Source organism: Nyctereutes procyonoides, unplaced genomic scaffold (assembly GCF_905146905.1).
Source record: "Nyctereutes procyonoides isolate TBG_1078 unplaced genomic scaffold, NYPRO_anot_genome, whole genome shotgun sequence".
Classification (NCBI taxonomy): domain Eukaryota; kingdom Metazoa; phylum Chordata; class Mammalia; order Carnivora; family Canidae; genus Nyctereutes; species Nyctereutes procyonoides.
This window is the reverse complement of record NW_026575042.1, coordinates 29,884,727-29,911,416: the sequence shown is the minus strand read 5'-3', so window position 1 is coordinate 29,911,416 and position 26,690 is coordinate 29,884,727. Positions and strand designations below refer to the sequence as shown.

The 26,690-nt window shown below is 37.2% G+C and overlaps 1 protein-coding gene across 4 annotated transcripts in view; it reads right to left on the bottom strand.

Annotated features, from left to right (window-relative positions):
* Positions 1 to 1,172: 1,172 nt before the first annotated feature.
* The window catches only part of DNAJC13 (DnaJ heat shock protein family (Hsp40) member C13), a 118,685-nt gene continuing 93,167 nt past the window's right edge, over positions 1,173 to 26,690 (bottom strand). For all 4 annotated transcript variants that reach the window (XM_055321305.1, XM_055321306.1, XM_055321302.1 and 1 more), the window contains 15 exons: positions 26,080 to 26,193; positions 24,633 to 24,749; positions 23,329 to 23,506; positions 21,882 to 21,973; positions 19,864 to 19,963; positions 17,863 to 17,937; positions 17,529 to 17,641; positions 15,094 to 15,263; positions 14,907 to 14,949; positions 14,372 to 14,545; positions 12,677 to 12,856; positions 12,247 to 12,387; positions 10,131 to 10,274; positions 7,762 to 7,861; positions 1,173 to 2,037 (listed from right to left, as the gene is read on the bottom strand). In XM_055321305.1, coding sequence (XP_055177280.1) covers positions 1,940 to 2,037; positions 7,762 to 7,861; positions 10,131 to 10,274; positions 12,247 to 12,387; positions 12,677 to 12,856; positions 14,372 to 14,545; positions 14,907 to 14,949; positions 15,094 to 15,263; positions 17,529 to 17,641; positions 17,863 to 17,937; positions 19,864 to 19,963; positions 21,882 to 21,973; positions 23,329 to 23,506; positions 24,633 to 24,749; positions 26,080 to 26,193 — 1,839 coding nt within the window. In that variant the 3' untranslated portion in view covers positions 1,173 to 1,939. The remainder of the gene's footprint in view (positions 2,038 to 7,761; positions 7,862 to 10,130; positions 10,275 to 12,246; positions 12,388 to 12,676; positions 12,857 to 14,371; positions 14,546 to 14,906; positions 14,950 to 15,093; positions 15,264 to 17,528; positions 17,642 to 17,862; positions 17,938 to 19,863; positions 19,964 to 21,881; positions 21,974 to 23,328; positions 23,507 to 24,632; positions 24,750 to 26,079; positions 26,194 to 26,690) is intronic.

Sequence of the window (26,690 nt, the reverse complement as noted above, 5' to 3'; positions counted from 1 at the left end):
GTTAGTCATTTATTTATTTATTTATTTATTTTAAATTTTATTTATTTTTTTATTTTAAATTTTATTTATTTATGGTAGTCACACACACAGAGAGAAAGAGAGAGGCAGAGACACAGGCAGAGGGAGAAGCAGGCTCCATGCACCAGGAGCCCGACGTGGGATTCGATCCCGGGTCTCCAGGATCGCTCCCTGGGCCAAAGGCAGGCGCTAAACCACTGCGCCACCCAGGGATCCCCTGAGTTAGTCATTTATTGTAGGAGTGTCTCCATTCTATCTCTGCTTACACATCAACTGTGGAATAAACATGGTTTTTGCTTTTGAAGGCAACATGGAATGGAGATTTGGGTATTTCCTCATTCTTTTTTTTAAGATTTTATTTATTCATGAGAGACAGAGAGAGAGAGAGAGAGAGAGAGAGAGAGAGAGAGAGAAACAGAGACACAGGCAGAGGGAGAAGCAGGTTCCATGCAGGAAGTACGACGTGGGACTCGATCCTGGGTCTCCAGGATCAGGCTCTGGGCTGAAGGTGGCGCTAAACCGCTAAGCCCCCCGGGCTGCCCGGTATTTCCTCATTCTTTAAGAAGTGTTCATATTCTTTTTTTTTTTTTTTAAGATTTTATTTATTTATTCATGAGAAACACAGAGGCAGAGACACAGGCAAAGGGAGGAGAAGCAGGCTCCATGCAAGGAGCCCAACGCGGGACTCAATCCTGTGAATCTGGGATCATGCCCTAAGCCAAAGGCAGACGCCCAACTGCTGAGCCACCCAGGCATCCCAAGAAGTGTTCATATTCTTTATATGTTTATATTTTCTTGCAGTTCGTGATCATACTAGAATACCTATATGGTGAGATCTGTGTTATTTGAAGTAAGCTCACACTCTAAATTTCTCTCCTCTTAAAAATATTGGAATTAATGTGTCTCATACATTAGAGTATTAATAGGCTGGCCTATTCCTGAATTAATTAATGGCAAATAAATAAAATGCTATGTTTCTGGAAATTTAGATGAGGCTGAAATATTAACAAAGGTCACCAGGAATGATCAGATGTGTCAATGTAGCTGTCTGTATGAGGGGCGGTGAATGTGAGGAAAGTCTGTTTATTCCTCCTACTAAATCTGTCTTAGAAACATATGTCTTCCATGGGAAAAATTAAATTAGAACAAATATATCTCATTAACAAAGCAGTCAATTCCCTTTATTTTTAAAATTTTATGTACACATATGAATGATCTGTATAATGTACATTCAATATAGAAAGCTTTATATATTTGATAATGTATAGAACATTTCACAATTACACTAATCTCTTACATAACATCTTGACATCCGTTTTTAAATTTTTTTGCACAAGCTCCTTTTTCATTCAATTTGGTAAAGCCAGTTATACATACCGACGTGTACTGTGAGCTCTCAGAAGGTTAATGATTGAGGAGAGGATACCAGTGAATAGGCGCAAGGACAAAACCTAATAGTGTTTGACGGTGGAGGAGGACAGCCACGTGGACTTGATGCAGGAGAGGAAAACACCCTTTTCCAGGGATAACTGACCTAGTCCAATTTCTGTAGATTGCAGTTCAACTCCACAGTCACACTAATTCAAAAAAAACATTATAAAAACTAGGAAGAGAGTTTTGTCTTTTTGATTCACAGTCTTGTAAACAGATATAAAGGAACAGAATGTGCTTACATACATCAAGAAAAAAAACTCTTGTGTACCCACTCAGGTTGATCCACAGAGTGCTTTCTCACAACGTGATACAATTAGAATCACTGACTTGTTTCCTAAATAAAAATATTTTTATAGAAAAAGGAATAACACTGTCATGAAACCAGGAGAAAGGCAGTAAGAGTTTGCTTCAACGTATCAGTTGGAGGAATGTGGACTGGGCACTGGCCTTTCAGCATCTACTGTCTCTTACAAATGTGTCAAGTCTGCTAGCCAAGGTCACCCGCCTCGTGGTCCACGGGAGGCGGCAAGCTAGACATGACTGATGAGGACGTCCCTGCAGTAAGGTAGCCGGCAACTCCAGGTCCTGCAGGAGAAAGGAAAACACATCTAGAGAGCAGAGTCATGTGAAAACACTGACCTTCATAAAAATGTCACAACCTAGTCAAGTACCTTATCATATCTTAACAAACAGCCACACAGTGCCATCTTCAAGGTATGTCTTTACTATAGATAGGACAGAGTTAAAAAGCATTTCAAAATTGATGCCGACAGTAATACTGGTGTGGAAACATGGGAAACTGTCCCACCTCAATTCTGGGAATTTAATGTTTCACAAGTCCTGGGTACTAAAGGACAGCTATGACAAATGGGGCAGCGGGAGGTGGGCAGGAAAGAAGGGGAACAAGTAGAGGAAAGAAACTATATTCAGCCCACCCAAAGTCATACTTGATGAAGGCCCAAGAAAAACACTTTATCAACAGTCAAGGTAATCAACTATCATTTGGTGCAAAGAAATGCTATTGTAACAAGTAACACCAAATGAACAAGGGCTGCTACACCAGCGTCTCTAAAAAAGGAAGGCTCTGGACATCTATCATAGGTCAAAACAAGAATGCTGTGGGAAACAGTATCAACATTTTCTATGTCTTCCTTGATTCTAACAGTCTCTATTGCATGGAAATGCTACCTATGCCAGCATTTATCAAGATGTGTCCTATAAGCATTACATATAATGTCTTTAGCCCTCCAGTTTATCTTAAACGTTGCAGAGACAGTTACATCCCAGAAACACTGCACAAACTGTATAGAGTACTTGCGAGAGAGACACTGTAGCATAATACCACAAACTGAGTGATATTTTTAGCTGAAAATGTAGGAAATAAGCAAACAGCTAAGGAACATCAAAGGGTTAGAACTAGAAAGGCAGTGGAAGCGGCATGCATTTAGCAAAATGGTTCTCTACCTGCTTCAGAGAGCTACACAGAAGTTAGCAAGCTGCCTGGCAGAGCGGATCTAAAGCCCGCTCCTGAGGTGAAGGGGGCTGCTGCCAGTTAGAAGGGAAGGAGAGACACCTGAGGGGAAAAAAGAAATATAAGCAGCAAGGGAAGTTATAAGAAGTGCAAACAGCAGAGCAGTTTGATGAAGGCTAAGGTGTAACAGGGACTAATGCAGGAAAAAAGGGGCACAATTCAGATTCATCTTGTTCACCTTACAAGCACTTTTACCGAAGATGTGAAATGGCTTGCATCACTGAGCAAACACTGCATCTAGTATGTAATTATACAGCCAGAGACAATTCAAACGGCAAGAGTTGTAACATGCCAGAGTGCCTGGGCCCTCAGAACCCTGAATTTGAAAAACATGGAAAAGGGATCTTCCCTTTTTTAAGGTACTATAAGGTCTGCATCTATCAGCTCCTGCCTTCTGCCAGTCAGGGTGCCAGGCCTTACACACAGCTGAGGAGAAGGCAACTGGGTCCACCTACCCCCTCTAACAAGGCAGTTCAGAGCCACAGCACCACTGTTAACATCACTTCCCACCAAACTACCACTCTCTGAACCTTAGGCAGCAGCAAGATTACCACAGAACTATTAAGTAGGTCTCATCAAAGATATAAGCCTTAAGAATAAATCCTCAAACATTCCGGGGATCAGTAAAGTTCCCAAGCACTTCCAATTGTGGACTCAACTTGATTCACATCAAATGAATAGATGATGAAACCAAATCATGAATGCTACACAGAAAATAAGGCTACTGTTCTTAAATTGTGTGCTGGGGGACCCTGGGACAAACTCACAGGGGTGCTGCTAGATATTTTAAATTGGGGAGAAACACAGCAACATCTATTGGACACCACAGAACCACTTTCAAGTTGATTGGACTTAGTACACTAACTGTTAGGTTATTTCTTTTGGCCCAGGGGTAGATGAAAAAATCATGCAAGTATTAAAGGCACTGTGAACTGAGAATGTTTGGGAACGAACCTCTTGGCTAAAATTAAATTGTGAGATGATGGGCCCAGAAGGATTATCCACAAGAGACCAAAGTCTAGCCCCACCACTGGCTTTAGGAAAGACAAACCAATTTCTGTAACTAAAGTCTGAAATGCTCTTTCCCTCACACCTCTGACTTCTCCTTTAGACACTGTCTACTTTCTAGGGGCCAGAAAGTACAGTCTAGTCATCAGGATGGGCCAGGGCAGTTGTGTTCTCTAGAAAAAGGCAGGAGGAGAGGAGGGACTGCCAGAAACAGGGCATGTGGCAACACTGCACAAGGCTGCCAGACTTAAGAACGAGAGAAGATGGAAAATTAACAAGGAATCCCACAAAATGGAACTGGCTGCAATGATGGGAGTAGTGGAAAGAGCATGGATTTTGGTAAAAATGAACATGGGATTCTCAGCAGGGAAAACAAAAAGAAGGAAGCTCTGCCTTAGCAGTCAGTGACCCACAATAAACTGTCAACCTTAGGGAATCATCCTAACATTGCTCACATTGTGTAGTCTTGGGACAGGTGTAAGAAGAAAAACACAAAGTAAAAAAAATAAAAAATAAAAAAAATAAAAAATAAATAAAATCAACCCAAGTCTATAAAGACAGACTGGTCTGAGGAGAGACCCAAGATTTGCACCCACTTTTCCTTTAATGACCTTTTGAAGCCAACTTAACTATTCCACATGTCTCCAATTAAATATAATATAAATATATACAGGTGTGTGTGTATATAAAGTTCTTCATCTCCAATTCCAATTAAATATAATATAAATATATGTGTGTATATGTTTGTGTGTATGTATACAAAGTACTTCATCTTCGTTTCCAACTCCTAAAAGCATGTTTACTTTGGTCTCCTTCTCTTCCTTTCCCTGTTGTTCCTTCTTTCTCTACCCTAGTTTTCTAAGTGAGGTAATTTGAGGATTTTCACTGCTAAAGTTATTTTTACAGGGCCTTAAGCTTGTCAGTACCCAGTTCTTCTAGAACCTAGTAAGTAGCTAAGTAACTGAGGGCCTGGTTCAATGAACAACCACAGCTTTTCTGCATCATGGGGTAAAACCACACTGAAGCACTTTTAGATTGTTTATCATAAAAGAAAACAAGCATGCCAGGCTAGAGAGCCTATGGAACCAGGCAGTCTTATCTCAATTTATCAACAATGAGTAATCCTGCCTAGGACATTTTATTTATAACCCTAATCCCCAGCATGTGATTGAATGGTATCTGCTTGGCAGCCAGAAAATCATAAATGTATTTTTGATTATTCTTATCCTACTTTTTTTTATTCTTATCCTACTTTGAAATCATAATTAACTTTCCTCTTTTCCCATCTCCTACACAAAATCCACTTACTTGCCAAACCCATCCATAGGTATTTTAGAAAAAAGAGTTAGTGAAATGTGTTCTTGCAGCACCTTACTTCATTTGCATACTAATTAGAGAGGGGTTGGGCACGATGAAAATCCTCTCAAGATTGAGGGTCCGGTGGGGTAAATTCTAATCAAAGTTCCAACTCAACATACCACTGTATACATTCCACAGAGTCACACACACAATTTTACCATTAGAAGAACTTGCCCCTTCTATCAAACACATGACTAACAATACAAAGCATCAACGGAAAAGCTCAAACACAGGAAGGAAACATTTGGCAATCTAAATATTGAGTAGACAACAATTCAACTGGTAGTGCTCTCTTTAAACAGTTCTTTCAAAAAAGACTAGAACCAACGGTAAAAGTTTTCTGAACCAACATCTCAACAAAAGAACATCTCAGACTGATGATGTACTAAGAACTGGACAATTCTAGAGCCAACACAACTCAAGGCTAGTGCAGACTGTCCTGTGTAGACATGTCTGCAGGCTTCAGGAGGGCCTTCGGAATGCACACAGTAACACCAATACATTTCCAAGTTGGGATTTATACCACTGCCCCCTTGACTGGCTTTGTACAAAACCTGCTGCCCCTTAAGTGGGACCAGAGGAGGATGTGAAGAAATTTGTAACCCCAGTTTTTCTTCTTCCCCTACAACTCATCATAACTGCTCCTCACACCTTACTCAAAATCCATCCCAAGGATCCAAGTAGAAGGAAAGGCACAGACAGGAAACTTTTCAATCCCTGTGCTTTCTTTTATAGGTATTAGCAAATTTGGATGGAGTGAGGATCAAAAGCAAGGAAATCTAGGCTCCTGAAGATAAATCCGTTTCTTCTGTATTCTAACCACAAACCTTTTGGTCCATTATCCTGTTAGTAAGTCAAGGACCAGCTCAAGTCTTGACTCTAAATCAAGTCAATGAATGCTAAGCACAATAGAGAGCACAGTAAATTTGAAGAGGTCTCCCCATAAGGAAGTTTATAATCTATATCCTTTTATTCTTCAGGGTCAAACTCTAAATAAGTAGGTTTTTTTTTTTTCCAGCTGGAAAAAATTCAGATTTTCCAGTCCAACATCCTTAGATACAAAGTAATGATAGTAATACCACAAAAAAGGTGGTATTATTACATAAACTTTTGGAAAAAGATTCTAAAGAGAGTTTTTAGTGTGCCTGTTATAGAATACACTCTTAGAGGCTATAACTTTACTTCACATTTGCAAGAGAGATAGGAGATAAGCAAAGACCCCTTTCTAGGTATTTCTCTCCATAGAAATCACAGGACAGGGCATAGAGAAGTTAGAAGGGAGACCTAGGACACTGCTCTTCACATACACCCAGGACTAGCAGTCAAAGCACTGTGTGTTTATAAACATTAGGATTCATATTTAAGTGGTCATAGTGAAGAAAGAAGCAGTAGTATCACAACTGAGACTAAAATGAAAACCAAGAAAAATCTTTTCTAAAGTTGCCATATCTGAATACTCAAGATTTAGTCTTCAGGATTTATAAACTTCTATGCTACCAATCAGGGTTATTGAAGCAATTACCCTGGCATGCAAACCACTGGTTACTATTTTTTTTTCCTCTCAATTTACTCACACCATCTCTAGTTAGAGGAGGATGTAGAGCTTACTTTGTAAAATATATACACTACAGATGGCAAAATTGCCTATTATTCTTAAGGTTATTTTCAAACTGAAAACTTTTATACCAGAGACTATATTTCATCTTCAGATAGAGCAATAAAAGGATAATGACTTTGTTTTTAAACAGAAGCTAATATGGAAAAAAATTCCAAAATTATTATGCAATTAGTATGTCAAATGGACAAATGTCCTGAGCTTCAAAAATGTATCATCCTTTGATCCTTAAGTAGTAAAATATCCTTTCCTTTATGGTATCCACATATTTGGAGTGGGAATATGGAATACTCTCATATTCCCATAAGAGGACAAACTGAAAATATTTTGTAAAACAACAGATTAATCACTGGAAACTTAGAAGAAAACCATTTCACATATAAAGGTACATATTTGGAGTTTCAATCTGTTATTCTGATAGAAATGGAATGATGCTATCATGTTTCTGATACTGATACTTCCGAGTAGATACCTCTCTATTTTTTTTTTTTTTTACACATTTAAGAGAAACATTTTAATACAGTCATGCTCCAAGTGTAACCTGTGACACCATTAATTAATTGGGTCAAAACTGAGCAAAATGCACATTTTAGTCAATACACATTCAACACAAGAGCAGTTGACATCTGTCCAGGGCAAACCCCAGAGGTACACTGCATGCCACAGCACCTCCACAACAGGTGGCTAGTAGCCTAGGAAGAAACTTTAAATGCTACATTCAGTTTAGTCAGAAAACAAGGAAGGTTCAAGTGGCTTTTGCCCTATGCCTTAGAGTAACCAATTAAGTGTGGCTTACCTGTGAGGTATCCTGCTGTTTGTGACTCAGAAATAAACAAATCATGTTTCTGATCTTTGAAGGCACTCCAGACTGAAGAACGAGACAAGATTTCATTCACCTAGGGAAGTAAAGCAAAGTCTTTGAGCATAAATGAATTAATAAGGATTGGGTGGTAGAAGACAGAATTAAAGAGAAAAAGCAAACTTCCAAGATAAAATGAAAAAGGTCAGCTGAGAAAAGACTCAAAGATGGAGCAAGACCTAGTAGTCATCAAATACTCTATATCAGGCACTGGGAGAGGCACATCTCATTAAACCAGACCCAAAGAAGTCCCTGATAAGTCAAATCTTCCCTTTAGAGATAGAAGCTATAATTTACTGGCTTGTTTGTAATCTGGGCAAGAAGATTTTCTTGTGATATTAACAACTGGCTGAGAATGTAGCATGAGTTCATGAAGTATTCCCAAGTAAGGGCCCTGGGGAGAAGATGCTACAAACTCAAGCTAAGACTTCAAGTCTTTCAAATTATCAGTTGTGACCTGTTAAAAGTTTATGAAATCGATTTAGAAGGTTGTGATCAGTATGTTTGAGAAAATACCAGAAAGTACCAGAGTATCACATGAAAAATGGCTAAATGCTGATCTGTGATGTACATACATAAGTATAAAATACGTGTGTAGAGTATAATGGACTAAGATGAAGGACATATTTCTGTGTGGTACAGAGAAAATGTTTAGGAAATCCCAACTCCAAGTTGCATATCAACACTCAGATCAAGTATTTACTGGGTTCCTCATATGTGGAGATATGATGGACACAAAGATGAGAAAGGCAGCCTCTGTCTCTGACGTGCTTATGTCTAGTCTAGTGGAGGAGACAGACAGTGCCAGATAATTCAGTGGCAGGAAACAGAAAAGAGATACACACAGGGCTATGTGAGTCTAAGAGACTCCCTGTCCCAGCCTTGGAAGCACCACAAGAAGGAGGTGGTGGAGGAGCTGCTATTTTGAAAACTATTACACTTGTTTCTTCCCCCTTGAGATTGGAAGATGGGTGTCAGTGTTATTTGGCTAATTTCATCAACAGAAATCCTCAGGCAGGTCAAGGGTAAGACAACTGCCTGCACATGGTACTAAGGAGTACCTCTGCTTGGCAAGTTCAGAACACCCACAGAAAAAAAACCCCAAATACTTCTAAACATACAGCTGATGACTGCAGCAAGATATATTGTCTCTCTCACTAAAAGACAATTTAAACCTATGAAAGAACATTAGTAGGCAGTAACAATTCAAATGTCTATCGCTAGATGAATGGATAAACAAATTGTGGCAAATACATAAGGAATATTTCAGCATAAAAAGGAATGAAGCACTGATAGATGCTGTAACACGAACCTTGAAAACATGCTAAGAAAGAAAGAAAGAAGAAAGAAAGAAAGAAGAAAGAAAGAAAGAAAGAAAGAAAGAAAGAAGAAAGAAAGAAAGAAGAGAAAGAAAGAAAGAAAGAAAGAAAAGAAAAGAAAGAAAAGAAAAGAAAAAAAGAAAAGAAAGAAAAGAAAAGAAAACATGCTAAGTGACAGAAGCCAGACAGAAAAGGTCATATATTGTATGGTTCCATTTTACATGAAATAACCAAAATAGGTGAATTCATAGAATACAAAGTCATGGTGGCCAGAGGCTGAGGGTGGGGGGATAAATGAGGGGGTGGGGGGAGAAATGACGAGGAACTGCTTAATGGGTATAGAGGTTCCTTTTGGGGTGACAAAAATGTTTTGGACTAGGTAAGAAGTAGTGGCACAACACTGTTAATATGCTAAACACAAATTAATTGTTCACTTTAAAAACATTAATCTAAAAAAATAATCATTAATCTTATGTTGTATAAATTTCACCTTAATTAAAAAAAAAACAACAGAGCAAGAGAACATTAGTAGATAATGCTAGATGATAAAAGTGAATGAGGAACCCATCAGAAACAATAATAAGAATAAAACCAAAGAGGAGAATTAAATTACTGGGCCAGCTGGAAGTCAGCGTAAGCATGCAGCTGACATACATTGTAAGTGTCAGCAAAAAGGATAAAGCTTTTTCAGAAATGGCATTATGGACTGTTAATGAATGTGGCTATCACTACCCAGGAATAAATCCTAGAACTAACCATTAGCCTTTCACTAGCATTAAACGCTAATATTCTTCTATAATGAAGAATTTCAGCATTTTTCATCCTGAAATGTACAACATGCTATCAGTATTCAAAAAAAAAGAATCTCCCTGAGTGACTATCTGAGCATCTAAGGTGAGGTACACAGATCATCCATAGCCAAGACCCTTGGCTCGGATAATACCCTCCTGTAACCAGTAAGTTGAAGTCATTCCTGTGCAGACTCACCTGTTCTCCATGCTGCAGGCTTCGAGTCATGGCCTTGAGAGCTTTAACAATCTGAGCTTTAGTGGCTGCTGGGCTGTCAAGATTTTCAAGGCCAATGCCTTCGAGTAATTTTAAGAGGTATGGGACCAAATCTACTTTGAGGGCCTAGAAGAGAGTTTTAAGCATATATAAAATGCTGAAAAAAATTCACTGAAGAAACACTTTCACCCGCAGAACCATACCTGGAAAAAGACAACCTCCTTTCTTTCATTTTAATGCAGATAAAGATTTCTTTTATAGATCTAATGATAATGACACTCTTAGTTAATGAGATTTTATTCCATGCCCTCAACTGTTCTAAATGCTATAATTATTTAATCTTTACAACATGTAATGACAGAGGCACTATTATTACTTTTTGAAGAATCAATGCACAAGCGGTAAAAATCTGACAGTCAGAGGCAGTGATGGAATCTATATCTAGACCCACAAAGTGCAGAACATGACTTTTCAGCCACTCTACTGGGTTGTTTCCTCTAATGACACTGTACTAATGGGCACAAAATTTGATGTATTTTAATATTTTTTTCCATTTTCTTAAAACATCAACCTTTGCATTCCCATACATTTCATATCAGCCTAATAAAAGCTAGATAATAGTCAAGTATCACACAATTTTCACTACCCACTCTAAAGCTCAAAGGGGAGGTGGAAGTAACTAACATTTAGTGATTGTACGTACCTCCCTTTATAGATACCATTCTCCTAACAACCTTGCGAGGAATCAGAACTATTTCACAGGTAAGGAATCCGAATGTTGTAAATTTATGTTACACCTGGCATCACAGAGCCATCAAGTGGTAGTACTAGCTCAAGTTTTTTCCAATACAACAACCCTCTCTGAGTCAATTTCAAGTTTGAACTTCAGAGCATCCAGTTACCTCTTTGAGAGGTACCCAGTACTTCTAACCTGCCTAAATGAAGGGCAAGGGTGGACAGGGATAGGAGATGGGGCTGGGAGAACTGGAAGACCAGATATAAAGATGCAGGGCCTTATACTGAGGCTGTCAGCTGTCACTTTGTCATCTGGCAGTAATGGGAAACCAATGAAGGGTTGTGAGGATGACCAGTGACCCAGTTATATTTAAGAGCTATATTTTAGAAAGATCACTTTTGCAATGGTTTTTGTTCCTTTGGTGTCTGTCTACCCTACACTGGTATCCACCAGGTCCTATTACATTAGGTGGGTGGGTAGTCTCTTTGAAAAAGACCATATAAATCTTGGTATGTTTCCTAAAACATAACTTAAGAAATGAAGGCATCAATAAACAGAGTGAGTCTTTCCAAAGAGGATGAAGCAAATTTTACAAAGCAAGCTAAGAATAAATGCTTAGCAGAAAACCAAAATTTAAACATCATAAAAGTACTCTGAAGTGTTTGTTTTTTTTTTAAGGGAAAGCACAGGAGCAAGTGGAAGGGCAAAAGGCAGATGGGGGATGGGCGGTGGGGAGAGGGGGAGAGAGAGAGAGAGAGAGAGAAAGAGAAACTTCAAGCAGGCTCCACACCCAGCACAGAGCCTGACATGGGGCTCAGTTCACCATCCTGAGATCATGACATGAGCCAAAATCATGAGTTGGGACATTTAACTGACAGAGCCACTGAGGCGCCCTGAAGTTGGTAAGATTTTTGACAGCTGGCCAACCTTTTTCAGTGTGTGTATATGAATATATTACATATGTGTGTGTATATATATATATACACGTATGTGTCTGTATGCGTGTATGTATAAAATATAAAATCATGCATGCACAAACCCCCAAGTTATCTCCATACCAAACCTAAGTCAGAGAAACCAAATCAGTGTTAAATAATGAGATAAATAATGAAAATCTATATGCTTGATATGTTTGTTTTCCTAAAATAGTACTGAATCTAATTTTTTTTTTTACAAGATTTTATTTATGAGAAACAGAGAGAATAGGAGAGACACAGGCAAAGGGAGAGGCAGGCTCCATGCAGGGAGCCCGAAGTGGGACTTGATCCCGGGTCTCCAGGATCATATTCTCGGCTGAAGGTGGTGCTAAACTGCTGGGCCACCTAGGATGCCCAATAGTACTGAATCTAGAAAGTCACTTACTTGTGCCACTAATTCACTCTGCTCCTTCTGAAACATTCGATTAATTGCTTCACAGGCTAGACCAACAGTATCTGGTCGCTTTTTCATTCCATTCATCAATGGGCCAATGGTATCTAAGGATGCCATGGCTCGAACACACAGCTAAGTGTCCAAAAAAAAGAAGTTTACTTGTAGAACAGCAGTAGTTCATATAGCACAGTAAATATAATAATACATGAAAAATCTACATTTGGCTCAAGCTTAACAGTAAACTCAAAATCAGTCTATTATATCATTTGAACTACTGTAAGAGTTCTCACAATCCTGTTGGTTCACAGGCAGAAAGGCACATGGTAGGAAGAGGATTTATACTGTAATGTGCATTAATCAGAGAGAGAGAGAGCATTAATAAATTCCAGAATTATAAGCTACTAAATGGATTTATCAGTACCTCATTTTCAGACAGGGCATGGATAATGCGGATGGCACTCTTAGGAATGGCATTGTTTCTATGATTCATTGCCTGGATCACTTTGGGGAGGTGGCCCAATGGTGGAACTTGGTCAGCCAGCTGAGGCTGTGCATTAAAGAGACATACTGTGGCCATTGTCAAAGTTTCCAGAGTTTCTCCCTGGAGGGTGTAAACAAACAAACAAACAAACAAACTATAAGATACTGACCATCAGTCCTAAATATCTGTGTAAATTATCTGACATTCTAACCTAGAGATCTGTAAATTCTAAGAGTTGATTTTTGAAAACTGAGTCACAAATCCTAAGAAAACAACAAACTTCCCATCTTGAAAAAATGAATTCAAAGGACTTTAAGAATGTCGTATTCTAATCTAAGCAGCTTATCACTGGGCCAGGTCATATCGCTGTTGCAAGTTTAAGAGATCATCTCCCAAAAGATATAGATTTTTTTTTCAAAAGATATTACTACAAAGTTTTATTCAATGTTATAGAAATATTAGTATCAGGGAACATCACTAGTTTGGGAGAATGCAGAATTCATGAAATATGTTTCCCAGTTCTATTAAAAATTCTACTTAACAGATCTGGCTGCCATAATGCACCTTCTGTTGTGGATCGCAAAAGACCTGTAACTTATACCACTATATCCAGACATATATAACCACAGCATCTTAAGCAAACATGGAAATTGGAATAAGCCCGCAAAGAAAGGTGATAAGAGGAAAATACTGTTTCTTTCCCAAAGTTTCTGCTTTTTGAGGATTTCATTTTTTTTTTTAAGGAAACTATATGTGTAGTAAAAGTCCTAGTAAAGAGAAAACAGGACTATGGAAAGTGACATATGCAAATATTTGGTAAACCATTCATTTTTTTTTTAAGTTGTGCTAAACTAATGATAGTAACTAGTAATTTCTAAGTACTTGACATGTGCCAGACATTATGCTAACTATTCTCTATATATTAAAACCTCAGTCTTAGGGACAGGTGCTATGATCCTTCTATAAATGAGGCAGAGCTGCAACCAGTGGTGCTGGTACTGGGGTCCACGACCATTTAATAACACAGCCTGGGCTCTCTATCACTTTGTTCCATGGCCAGCTTAATAAAACAATAGTCATATCTTTCAATTATTTTTAATCTAAAGGTTTAAATAACAAAAATTTATACTCTACTGGGATTTCTGACTCACCGAATGAAGACCAAGGCTCCTTTCTCACTTCTATTTCCCTAGCAGCCTTTGGCTTTGAACACAGGTAGTAGGTTCACTCATATAGTTACTACTCTGTCAACTTCTTTCATAAGGGCCAAGCTGGTCATATATGCAAAGCTGGAGAAGAACATGCCCAGAGGACATACTTCCAGGGAGCACTGAACATTTAGGTTTCTCCTTAAAATTATAGTCACTGGAAATGGAGTGCCAGAAACCGTTTTTTAGAGCCTCTACATTTGTTAGAAATAGTATTCTGTCAACAGACATCTCTAACAAATTTCACTTTTGAAAATGCCCCCTGTCCCCCCCAAAGATGAACGGGCATATGTGAATTTAAATGTGGCTGTTACTTAGAAGAGGTAACCAATTCTTAATGCATGGTCAATGCATTTGATTTTAACAGAAACACCATCAGTCTATTTAGCAAACTATTTGAAATGTTTTGCTGCTGGCTGAAGCTTACATGTGGATTGTTCTTCTCCAGGAGTTCAGTTAATTTTTCTAATAGTGCAATAAGAAATTCTCTGGGCTTTCTTAGAACCCATGCTGGTTGTGCAATAAAGATTCTCAAGAAAACTCCTCCAACAGCAAGTTCACCCTCTGCTTCTCCAAACACCACAGCAAAATCTTCAGGCAACTTAAAAGAAAGAATCATAGTCAAGTCACTTAATCATTAGTCCTACATGACATAAAAAATGCAAAGCCCATTAAATGGCCATAATATAATCAAATTATAATTACTATAAGTTTATTTCCCTTAATAAAATTCAAAAAAGGTGCTTTGATTAGTTACTTAAAAAGTGAATATTCCTATTTTTAAATTTAAAACCTTGTTTTCTGGGGGAATACTTAAGTATCATTTTTTTTTTTTTACTTAAGTATCTTAATAACAAGATATTTAATAGTCATTAAAGTGACTCAGTAGGAATTAAAAAACAAGTCAACAAAAAATACAGTAAAATGTAAAATTCCTTCCTCTGAATAAAAGCATATTTTACCTTCCAATTTACATCAGGGTTGTCGCGCTGATTTTTAAAGTGCCTTAGGGGGGAAAAAAAGGAGGGGGTAATATCAAACTTCAGTCACAAAATACACTTTCATTAACCTTTAGAATAAACATTAGAGAGGTGATGGACGATGTGGGAAACATCTATCCTTGGCAATTTACATGAAGGCTGTACTTACTCTAGCATCATTTCTCTAACTGTTGTAGACACTTTATCTCTGGAACTATCATTCCAAATCAACTCAGGATTTTCATGAGTTCCTTCAAAAATATGTACAGCAGCTTCAGGGTTGTCTCTCATAGCATCCATAAAAACGCTTGGTAGAAATTTCATTAATATAATGCGGACCTATATGAGGGGGTTTGAAAACGAAAAGACTTACTGGACAGCTCAGTGTTTGGGTGCCTCGTATTTCTCTAGGATGGAATGCTGGCTGATTTGGGTCATAACTATTAACCAAACCATCTGGAGTGGGAGAAGAGATCAACCTTGGTTTATGCAAAGTTAATTTTAATAGGATTCATACGACCCGCTCTTATGTACCATCCAGTTTCATTTCCTTTCTGTCTTAAATTTAAGACATTTGAAGAAATCAATATTGCTGATGCACATACTGTCCAGAGCACAGCCTGCTAGATCATGCCTTACACATACTATTCCTTCCTCCAGAATATCCTAGATCATGCCTTACACATACTATTCCTTCCTCCCAGAATATCCTAGATCATGCCTTACACATACTATTCCTTCCCCAGAATATCCTTAGTTGGCCTGTTCCTCCAACTCTCTGTCATGCCCCTTGCGAACAAATTTTTCTCATGCTGCCTTCGTCTTTCAAGTATTTTTTTAGTGCATTTCTTTTGCTATACTATGTTTTCTATTATATATTGTGCCTTTTCCCATAAAGGCCTTAAAATGCAGCTCTAAAAATAATACTGGGGTGCCTGGCTGGCTCAGTAAGTAGAGCATGCAACTCCTGCTCTTGGGGGCGTGAGTTCAAGCTCCTTGTTGCGAGTAGAGATTACTTTAAAAAAGAAAAGCAGTAAAAATAATACATCCAACATACACAACAATATGGAATAACCCTGAAAACATGCTAAGAGACAGAACCCAGTTATCGTGTGATTTCATTCATATAATTGCCCAAAATAGACAAATGTAGAATGTAAGTTAGTGGTTGCCAGGTGCTGGAAGAGGGAAGATGGGGAGTGACTGCTAAAGGGAACAGTTTTTTTTCCTGGGTTGATGAAAACTGACAGTGGTTACCCAATCTGTGAATATAATAAAACCACTGAATTGTTCACTTTACACGTGTGAACAATATGCCATGTCAATTATATCTCAATAAAACTGTTAACCAAAAAGGGAAAAAAGTTTACTGACCCCAGTTCTAAAATATCTTCTTGCAAACCATTCAGTTAAGGAGCTGGTTCTTGTATTATTCCCATACAAAAAATTTAAGTGTAGATATATTTACCTTGACAAAATTTGTCCCTCATGTATTTTGAAGGACAAAAAAATTACTGAAGAGTTCAAAGTCAACTCCAACTCCAGTACATATTTGTTTTATGCATCTAAAACATTATCTAAAACATGTAATACTGGATATTACAACTACCGAACTCTAGTTTTAGAGTGCTAACCCACTCTAGCTTTAAGAAAACTCAATATTAAAAAAAAAAAAGAAAACAATATTAAATACCAATATTCAAATGTGTTCATGGACCCTTTCTATAGACATCTAAATGTAATTTCCCTCATCAACCCCTGTGATGACAGACTAACTTTATTCCCAAAGTAAAATTGTTTCAGGGCTGTGACATATTCTCAATATCCAGATCTAGAGAAAAAACAACTAAATCTAGATTGTTTTATTGATGTAAAATCAACTCAGGAAGTGGGGGCTTGGGGAGCCTTTGACTCCTGACACATTTCTCTTGGGTGCCACTTCATGGGCTAGCGCAGACAATGAATGCTTCAGTGAGTACTACTACTGCTGAAATCAAGTTAATAACAGAAGGAGACTTTGACTACACCTGTGTCTGGATGGAATTCTACTTAGAAGTACCGTTTTAACACATTCCTGGTCTATAAATTGGACCATGTTTCCAAAGATCACCTGGTCATCTCCAGATTCTGGATGAAAGATCCCCCTGCAGCATGGAGAGGCTGTTACACTCACATGCCTGTATGGACCTATTTCCCGAGGTGGTGTATCCTTACTAACAAAGATATGGAGTATATTAGAACACATATCACAATCTCCCTTTCACTAGTTGCTTCCACAGGCAGTCTTCACAGTGTCAAGGTCTAATGTAATCATCTTCTGCCAAAACTTACATATACTTTTGTTCTTTTTTCAAGGAAGGTAGTTTATCACCGTAATCAAACACTGTCTTAAGACTTCTCAATTCCACTACAGGCTTCTCCAACTATAATTTTTCTCAAAATAGTAATATAGAGCAACAATTTCAGGTATGTCAACCTTCCAACTTTCACATCAAATCATGACCTTACCCTCACCATCAGACTTTGGTAAACTTCATGAAATCATTATCATAGTAATAGAGCTTTAATAATTAATTTCTTTCTAAGGACCTATTTTGTGCTCACCTTTGGACCTATTAGTTTGTCGGCTGTCATTTTAGCAAAAAGTTCTGCTGTTTGGGCTCGAACCTGTGGATGTGTTGAATTGCAGAACATATCTAGTAAGTAAATCAAAGCTCCTACAAAGGAAAAAAAGAATTAGCATTTATACCATAAAGAATATGACTTTTTGATTAGCTGAATTCATTTTCAACTTTATTTCAACTTAATGCAGTTTGATTTTTTTTTTTTTGTAAGCCTTCTGAAACCTCCTTCTAGTTTATGAGACTGTCGAAAACAGTTCAAAATACGCTTTATCATCATTGAGCATGACTGGATGAGAAAGCACCCTAAACATTACCTTTTGTCATGGCTTCTTTGATTATTTTTGTACTTGATGTCAAAGCATAAAGAGTTTCCAGAACAAGCTGACGACCTGCAGGGTAAAAGATACTTCAATGAATGCATTCATCACATTAGCTGCACTGGGCATCAGCTCTGTGCCTGGCCCTAACCTAGGTATTCTATAGAGGGTATCATACTTATATCTTCACTATAACCAGCAACAGGTATTACCATGGCCTCATCAGGAATGAGGAAGATGAGACCCAGTTTAACCAGTCCATGGTGTAACAGCTAGTGAGTAGTATAGCTGGGTTTTACACAGAGGTCTTTCTGACTCCAAAGTTCATGCTCATAACCACTGTGTCATATTATCTTCCTACCTCATTGTTCACTACACAAGCAAAATCTTCTCACCTCCTGTCACCACCCTGAACACACACTGGTCAGGCACTGAAGATTCTTACCTGGTGCTATGGTCTTAGAGAAGTGAGTAGGAAGTAGCAGTTGCAAGACACTGCTCCAATCTAAGACATGACAGTATCCTTCTAGACATAGCCTATACATGTCTCATCCCTTGCCATCAAAGTATACTCAGCTATTAGACTTTTCTTTTTCAGACAGGTGACCAAAAGGGTAAGAGTTGGCAAAGAGGGTGAAGCCTGCCAACTATAAGGCTGACACTGAAGCAACCACAATGACTGGTCACTGGGCTGGGCTCTGTTCACATATAGGAGAATAAACACACAAAAGGAGGTTCCTAAGAGAAGCAACAATACTTCATTGAAAATGTACCACTGTTTAAACATAGTTTCAAAGGAAAACAAGTCTCTGGAGGGGATATAGGAAGGTTAAATATTTTATGTATTTAATATCCCTTAGCAAAGAGTGGAAGACAGATAGTCTACAATATAAATGACAGCAGAGTAGGCTGAGATACCTAGATATTAGAGATTTTACCTGTAAGATTAAAATACTGATTGGACTATACAAATCAGATAAAAATATAAAATTACATTTTCAAACTATGAATTTTGTAACATTCTTTACTTCATCAGTGTAATTTTGTATTATGCGAAGACTCACAAAGCTACTGAAAACCAATGAAGAAGAAAAACCAATTACGATAAGTATGATAAAAAATAATCTGCAAATGACTTTTAAAAGTTATCATTTCAGAGAATTATTTCAAATGTCACTCATTAAAGAAAACAAAATTATTCAATGGAAATTCAACTCCATCTAAGTCACTGAACTTACACTAATGTGTCCAAGGCACTAAGGTGTAAAATGAAAGGGACAAGTTCTTGTTCTCAAGGAAGTAGACAGGTGTGAGCCAAGAGCAACATGGCTTCCAAGGGTTGGTAAAGCTAGCTGAGTAATGGATTCTGATAGTCAGTGGTGAAGTTGAAGCTATACACCAATTGCCTTTGAAAAGCTATCTCCAGGTTGATTCTAGCACAAACATATATTACCACGTTAGACAATTGCACAGTTTGAAAGGAGCTTATATTAGTACAGGCTGTATTCATGAAATAAGATTGGTGTATATTTAAAAACTGATCTGATCTTGGTGGTTAATAATCTCTATCTGTATCAAATCAGTGAAGGACAAATAATGCGGGATTGAACTCTAAGCTGAAAACAAGTTAATTTTTATCTTAAAGCATTTTTTCCCTTTTCCCTATCATCCAATACCAATGATGTTTCTTTATAAACCATGGGTCAACTCTCAGTTACTCACGGGCATATCATATCCAGAAAACTGAAAAACCCATTATTTTCCCTTCCCTTTGGATCTCTCACCTCCAACTTTCAACTTTTGAAATGGGAAATACAAAATAGTTTTATTAACTTAAATAAAATATAATTAGAAAGACAACTTTAAAGAATATAGCTTAAAAGATTCCAAGTATGGGTATCATGTTTTGTCAGAGGTTTTATATTCCCTATGTAACTGCTCCCTCTACAGGCTGGCCATGCTATGGTTTCCAAAATTCCATTCATGATATATACATACTTGATGGTAATGAATGTAGAAGAGCCAATAAATTGGACAAAACCATTGATTCAGCAATATTGTTGACACAATCTTGGTTAGATGTCACTATATTCACAACCTGAAAATTAAATCAAGAGGATATTAATAGACTGGTAAATAATTTTGGACCTAAATAAAATTAAGTTAAGCAGACCTAAATAAATTTGAGGCTTCCCAAAAGTGAAAAAGATGTTTGGAGGACAAAATAATTTTTAATGAGAAGAGCTTAATTTAAAAAGATTGGCTTTAATACTTGGATCTTTTGTGAAATAATAAAAATAATAAAAAATGCTAATGCTCACATATATATGTATTAGCTTCCTATTAATTTGGAGATGAGAATTAAAAGTAATAATCTAGAAAATATTTTAGAAACAAGTCACAATCTTGAGGTTATTAAGAAGCCTTCAATCCTATACTGGTTCCTACTCTATAACTATGTATTCCAATTAAAGAACTGGGGTAGGGAGTGTTTAGGAAGATAATGATTCTCACTACTGGAACTTTCTTTTTGCTTTTAGATGGAGAAAGAAAATGTCTTTAGTGCCCAGCACAACAGAGTTGGTTTATCTTTCTATTATCAAGAAACAGGCCTATTTTTCTTTCAAAGAGGATGACCTCTCAAGTCTTACTTTTATAGTATACATCTAAAGATCAAGGTCACTTAACCTGAACCACATGGTCAGCATCTCAAACCAACATATTAGATTTAATAATGTTCATTTAAAAAGTTCTAAGGTGTGGAGGACTTAAGTAGAGAAACACATTTTTCAATTAAAAGAACATGCTTGAGCTTTTTGACCAATTTGTATTATTTGTATTTGTATTATTTTATTAAGTCTTTTAAACCAAAATGAAACCTAAAAACATATTATACAAATCATAAGTTGCTCATAAACCAGTCACTGCAAGGTTTAATTTGGTGTTCTTTACATTTGTGTATGTTACAATTAGTAGGATCATCTGAAAAATGATCCTGAGAGCTTACTCTGGGTTGCCTAGACAATGAGACCCCCTGTCGCCAGGGACCTCCTGCTTCTCCCAGAGGAAAGGGCTGCATCCAGCTTCCCACAGGACCAGTGGTTTCATTTTCCTAAAAGAGAGACTTCCAACTTCTCTTGGATCTCTAAAGCCCAAAGGTTCTGGGCACCTGGCTTTCTTAGTTCCCATAAACAGCATAGCCCAGTTGTCTGTAACCCTCACTGAAAGGTTGCTTTTGTACACTAATCCACAAAAGGGACAGCAACTGAAGGGAAAGGGGAAGGTCTGTCCTCTGAACACAAATCTACAGTGTGTGGCCAGCAGTATGCCCTGGTCTCTGAGGATACTGTGAGATCAGGAAAATACTGCCCCCTCTTTTTGTTATCTCTGTTTTCCAAGCTTCCCCAGTAAAGAGCATTCCTTAACCGACACTTTATGACACTATACAATGCATCCCAAGTTCTGATGTGTGACAATGACCACACAGGGACTACACCTTAAACGATCCTGCTCTTCAAAATGAGAATACTAATTTAAATTTTAAGAACATACTTACTTGACTTGCTAAAATGAAAAAAAAAAAAAAAAAGAAAGAAAAAAGAAAAAGAAAACACATGCAAACTTCCACTCAACTTCAAATAGTGGTTAAATAAGACAATTAGAGAAAGATAATCATCATATGGTTTCACTCATATGTGGAGAGACTATAAGGGAAAGGAGGGATACTAAGTGGGGAAATTAATTGGAAAGGAAGACAAACCATGAGAGACTCCTAACTCTGGGAAACAAACAAAGGGTTACAGAAGGGGAGGTGGGTTGGGGGAATGGGGTGAATGGGTAATGGGCACTAAGGAAGGCACTTGATGGGATGAGTATTGGGCGTTATACACTGTATGTTGGCAAACTGAATTAAAAAAAAAAAAAAAAAACCTCCCAAAAATGGTGGTTAATCAAGGCCTAAACCACATATAGTAGTGATAGGAAAGACAACATGCTTTAATATAAAATTCTTTTACCTCTAAAGCCAATTGCTGCACTTGACCCGCTCCATGGACTCGGAGAAGAGAAAATATTAACTTAAAGTGCCCAATGCATTCACTTTCAGAACCTAAGGAATAAGAATAAAATGTTTATCTTTTATTTCTAAGAGATGTTCTAAATTACAGACCTTCAAAAAAACTAATCTACATTGTTGTTTACTGTCAATTATAAGTCTGATAACCCTTTCTCAACATTTTTGACATGAAATGGAGTATTTCCTGAACAAATCTTAAGAGGCAAAAAGGACAGAATTTCTTATGTTTTGTTTTCATTTCCATCCATACCCCTAGGCCTCAAGCTAAAAACAAGAAATATAGCAAATACACAATCCAAATACAACTTAAAAAATAAGAGTATAAGGTGGTAATTTTACTCTACCTCTAGACTCTAGCTACCCTCTCAGCCTAGTTACATTTTGGAAGAGTGTGACATCATTTGCTTTTAATTAAGACTGAATTAGAACTCTTCCAGATGATGACTATATTACAAACAACCGTATGGGCTCCTTGTGAAAATACATAAAAAATGAACAGTATTTCTATTCCTACTCACCTCAAACCCCAATTCCACATATTTACTATCATTCTGTTGTTAATAGAATAAAAACATTAAGATTCTATTCAGTGTGCTTTTACTTTTATTAGATGGTAGTAAAATACAGTGTAATCTGTGATCTTTTTGAGGCTTCAGAAGATAATTCAGTAAGACCCCTTGACTTAAAGGAGCCTGAAAATATTCTATAAATAGGTTGCCTTTATTTGTTTATTTATTTAAAAAGATTTTATTTATTTATTCACGAGAAACACACAGAGAGAAGCAGAGACATAGGCAGAAGGAGATGCAGGCTCCCTCTGGGGAGCCTGATGCAAGACTCAATCCCAGGACCCCGGGGATCATGAACAGGATCATGACGTGAGCCAAAAGCAGATGCTCAATCACTGAGCCACCCAGGTGTCCTAAATAGGTTACTTTTAAAATCATTTTCAAACCACTATAGCACTGAAATATATAGTGAAAAGAGCAAAAGAGTATCTGAAAGTTAATGACAAATGTTAGTAAGAAGGATCTAGGATCTTCAAGTTATTTAAACTGATTTTTTATGGTTGTAGGTTTTATACTCCGTATTTGTTATCGACATTAGAAGAAGCTTTGAAGTTTTCACTCATGCATCTCCCTGGAGTTATGCATGACTAACATTTTTGGAAGTGTCCTCTAAAGGCTGTTTAAGAATGAAAACTCACATTTTTTTAATTTCAATTGTTATACGCTAAAACCTTCAGGTAGTTTCTCAAAAATTTGGGTAGATACCAGAAGAGGCAAAGTATACTATTTTCTTTGAGTTTCTCTGATAAAATCAAGAACTGGAATTTCTAGGGCTCTTTCACTGTAAGGATCTTACTGATCAAGTGTACAGTCACACACCTGGATTATATTTTATGACATTTCTCAGAGCTTCCAAAGCCATTTCCACTCTTGGTAAGCGGTCTCCGTGTTGCTCTGACTCCACTTTTGCAGCATGTGTGATAGCCATGAATGTGTGGAGGTACTGGGCCTGGGAGCCTATATAATCCAAAAGACTTGCAGCAAATGCTTTTGGAACCTAGGTCGAGTGGAGAAATATTTACAAACACGTGTACCCTCAGAAATAACAATAAAACTCCAGAGTAACACCCATCCTCTTCCCCCCCAAAAACATCAAGGTATGAAATGATTAAATTATACATATACATGAACACCTATGGACCAGGGTGGGAGGAGGGTGGCTAAGCACAGTTGCATTAGAAAGCATTTCCCAATTGGTTTTTATCCCAACAAAGCATTAAAACATTAGGGATTAAAACAATGGGATTTACTCCCACTAGGACCTTAGCATATCAATCCTGAATTAGCAAATCTCTTCCTTTTACAAATCAATGTAATTGATAGTACAATATATAACTTCTACAATTTGGTTATATTTTTATATTTTAAAAAACATTTAGATTATAAATTCAAAGGACAGTTTTCAAAGAGACTTCACAAATCAATGAACTCATTCTGCTTAACAGCTATTTATATATATTGTTTTGTGATACATAATATACATTATTGTTAGATTCCTTTTTTCCCAAGTGCAAACCTTAAAACATAACTTCACTGCTTCCCTCCCTACAAACCAACCAACCACCACATCCCCACTGCCACTCCCTCCAAAAAACCTACAACAAAAAATTCCTACATGATCACCAAGCACTGAGAAAAAGCTTGTTTGCTTCTGAAAGTGGCTGTCACAAGAGGTGACATGATTTGACCTCAATCATTTTCTAAAAAAATCTCCTTGCTTTCCAGTGGTATTTTCTTATTTTCCTCTTATAGTTGGCCCCAGAGAAATACTATTTGGTGGTCTGATAACCTACACGATGGGGTGAATGTGTAAATGACCTTGCACTTCCAGGAGAGACTAGTAAGTTGAAGGCACATGACACAGTTGGGTAGCATTACACATAAAATATAAAAAAATAGCTTGGCAAGGAATGACTTATTTTCATGAATCCACAAAACTAAATTCTTCAACATGCAAAATAAAGAAGTTTATAAATTACCAACAGTCACCCCATCACACAGCTGGGTATAAGGCATTTGGCAAAGAACATGTATTATTTCTACTTATTCGGTGTGAATAAACTAATAGCTTTCAATAACAAATGACTGAAGGTATCAGACAAAACTAAAAGTAGACAGCTTACCTCTAGCTGGAAAGTAGGGACTTCATTATACACCCTAACAAAAATCTCCCCTACGATAAGTTCTTTGGCATGATCACTATAGACAAATTCTGATCCGTAAGTTTTGTCACAATCACCCTTTTTTAAAAAGAAAATAGACTGTTAGATGTAATAAGAATCATTAGTGTCCGATTTATAAACCTAACTATATTCAATTTAATAACAGAAATTAGCCTGAAAATTCCATTTCTTTTCTAGAGGAAAAATGTGGTGGGACACACATCATACACTCAATACAGTATTAATGTTTATAACTAATAATATGAACTCTGGAATAGGCATGGATTATTTTTTATTCCAGGAGTTAATACTATAACTAATTTTAAAATTCCAAAAGATCACAGAGGTCATCCAATGAAGTGTCTTAGAGCTAATGTTTATAAAGCAAGTATGACACTTGGTTCTTCTCACTCCACTCAGCAGCCATTTGGCTTAGTGTCAGCTTTAGGGTGATGGAGCTAAGAAATGAACATATCTGGACTGGCATTTAAAAAGTAATACACTGAATCAAAATGCTGGGAAACAGAGTCTCTGCGGGGTGGGGGTGGAGGGTGGGGGGTGGGGGAGTGGGTGAGTAATATTACAGAAGTTACCAAACCAGTAAGAGTTTCCATTTAAGGAAAAGGAAAAAGAAAAGAAGAATGGAAGAAACAATACCAATGAAGATTTATGTTGAAACTACACAGAATTTAAGTTAGGCTGAAATGATATGTGAAAAGTATACAATAAATTGTAAAGTGTTAAACAAAGAGAAGATGCTCTTATGTCTCTTCTGGTAAAAGAACAGGCGTATAAAAAAGTGAGACCTGTTTTCCTCAGCTCTGCAATTCTCAAAACTTCTATCTATATAGCATTCTCAGTGACTATCACGAAATGAGTTAAAAAATTTTTGAAAAACTTAGAACAGTGGTGTTTATCGTTTAATAAATTCTAAGCCTATAAACATAAATGTCTGCTAAACCATCAAGTCTCAACCATCTAGCGCATGAATTATGCAGGCCTTATCCTTACTGGCCACAGTATTGTCTTGGCTTTTTTTCCCCCATAGTTTCATAGATTCTCCACCAGAAGGTAGCAAGATGGGAAAAACAGTTCAATTCTGATATAAGAAAGCACTTTGATGTACTAGGAAAGAGGATGAAGAGAACAACTGCAAGTGTTTTGGGTGAGAATAATCTGTAAAATGGGGAACAAGCTACATGTAAATAGTGATGAAAACATGAATGTATCATTAACTACAAGAGGGCCGTTCTTACATGGGCCACATATTAGGTGGCAAAAACCTGTAGGCTTGATTAACACCAAATGGAGAAACAGTACGTTTCTGTTTTGTCAGTACTGAGTTATGTTTCCAGAGAATTTTTTTTGAGACTACGTCACCCCAGAAGTTCATGAAACAATAACATACTTTTTTAATCATGTTTTCTTGTTGGGATTCAAGAAACTCAAGTAGTTCTGCTCTTGTAGAATTGTTCCATATTAAATAGGGGCTCTCGGTGTTGCTGTTGAGCATCTTCAGAATCTAGGATAAAGAATATTACTGTTTTGTAACATTTAGGAAAAAATAATGCAAGTTATCATTTAGTGAAACTGATTATATGCCAAGCACCGTAATAAGTGCTGTAAGTATAATGGGGCTCAATAATTCTAACAAATTTGTTATTATCCATTTTGCAGCTGAGAAAAGTCAAAGCTAAGAACAATCTAATGATCTATCCCAGTTCACACAGTCCTTACAGTGGGGAAAACTACGATTCAAATAGAAATCCGTATGACTTCATATCCTTAACATTTGTTTTGCTCTGCTACAGCAAAAGTACCTGATAGTTTATGCTGCAGTATTTATTGAACACTCAGTAAATACATGCTTAAAAAGAATCATACCATCCCTACTTTATATAAACATATATGAAAACAAAATCTAAGTTTTTCTGAAGCATACTGCTACCAAGGGAGGTAAAATTTATGGGCAGAGAGTCACTTCAGATTTTCTTGGCCCAAACTCCGAATCAAGGCTGC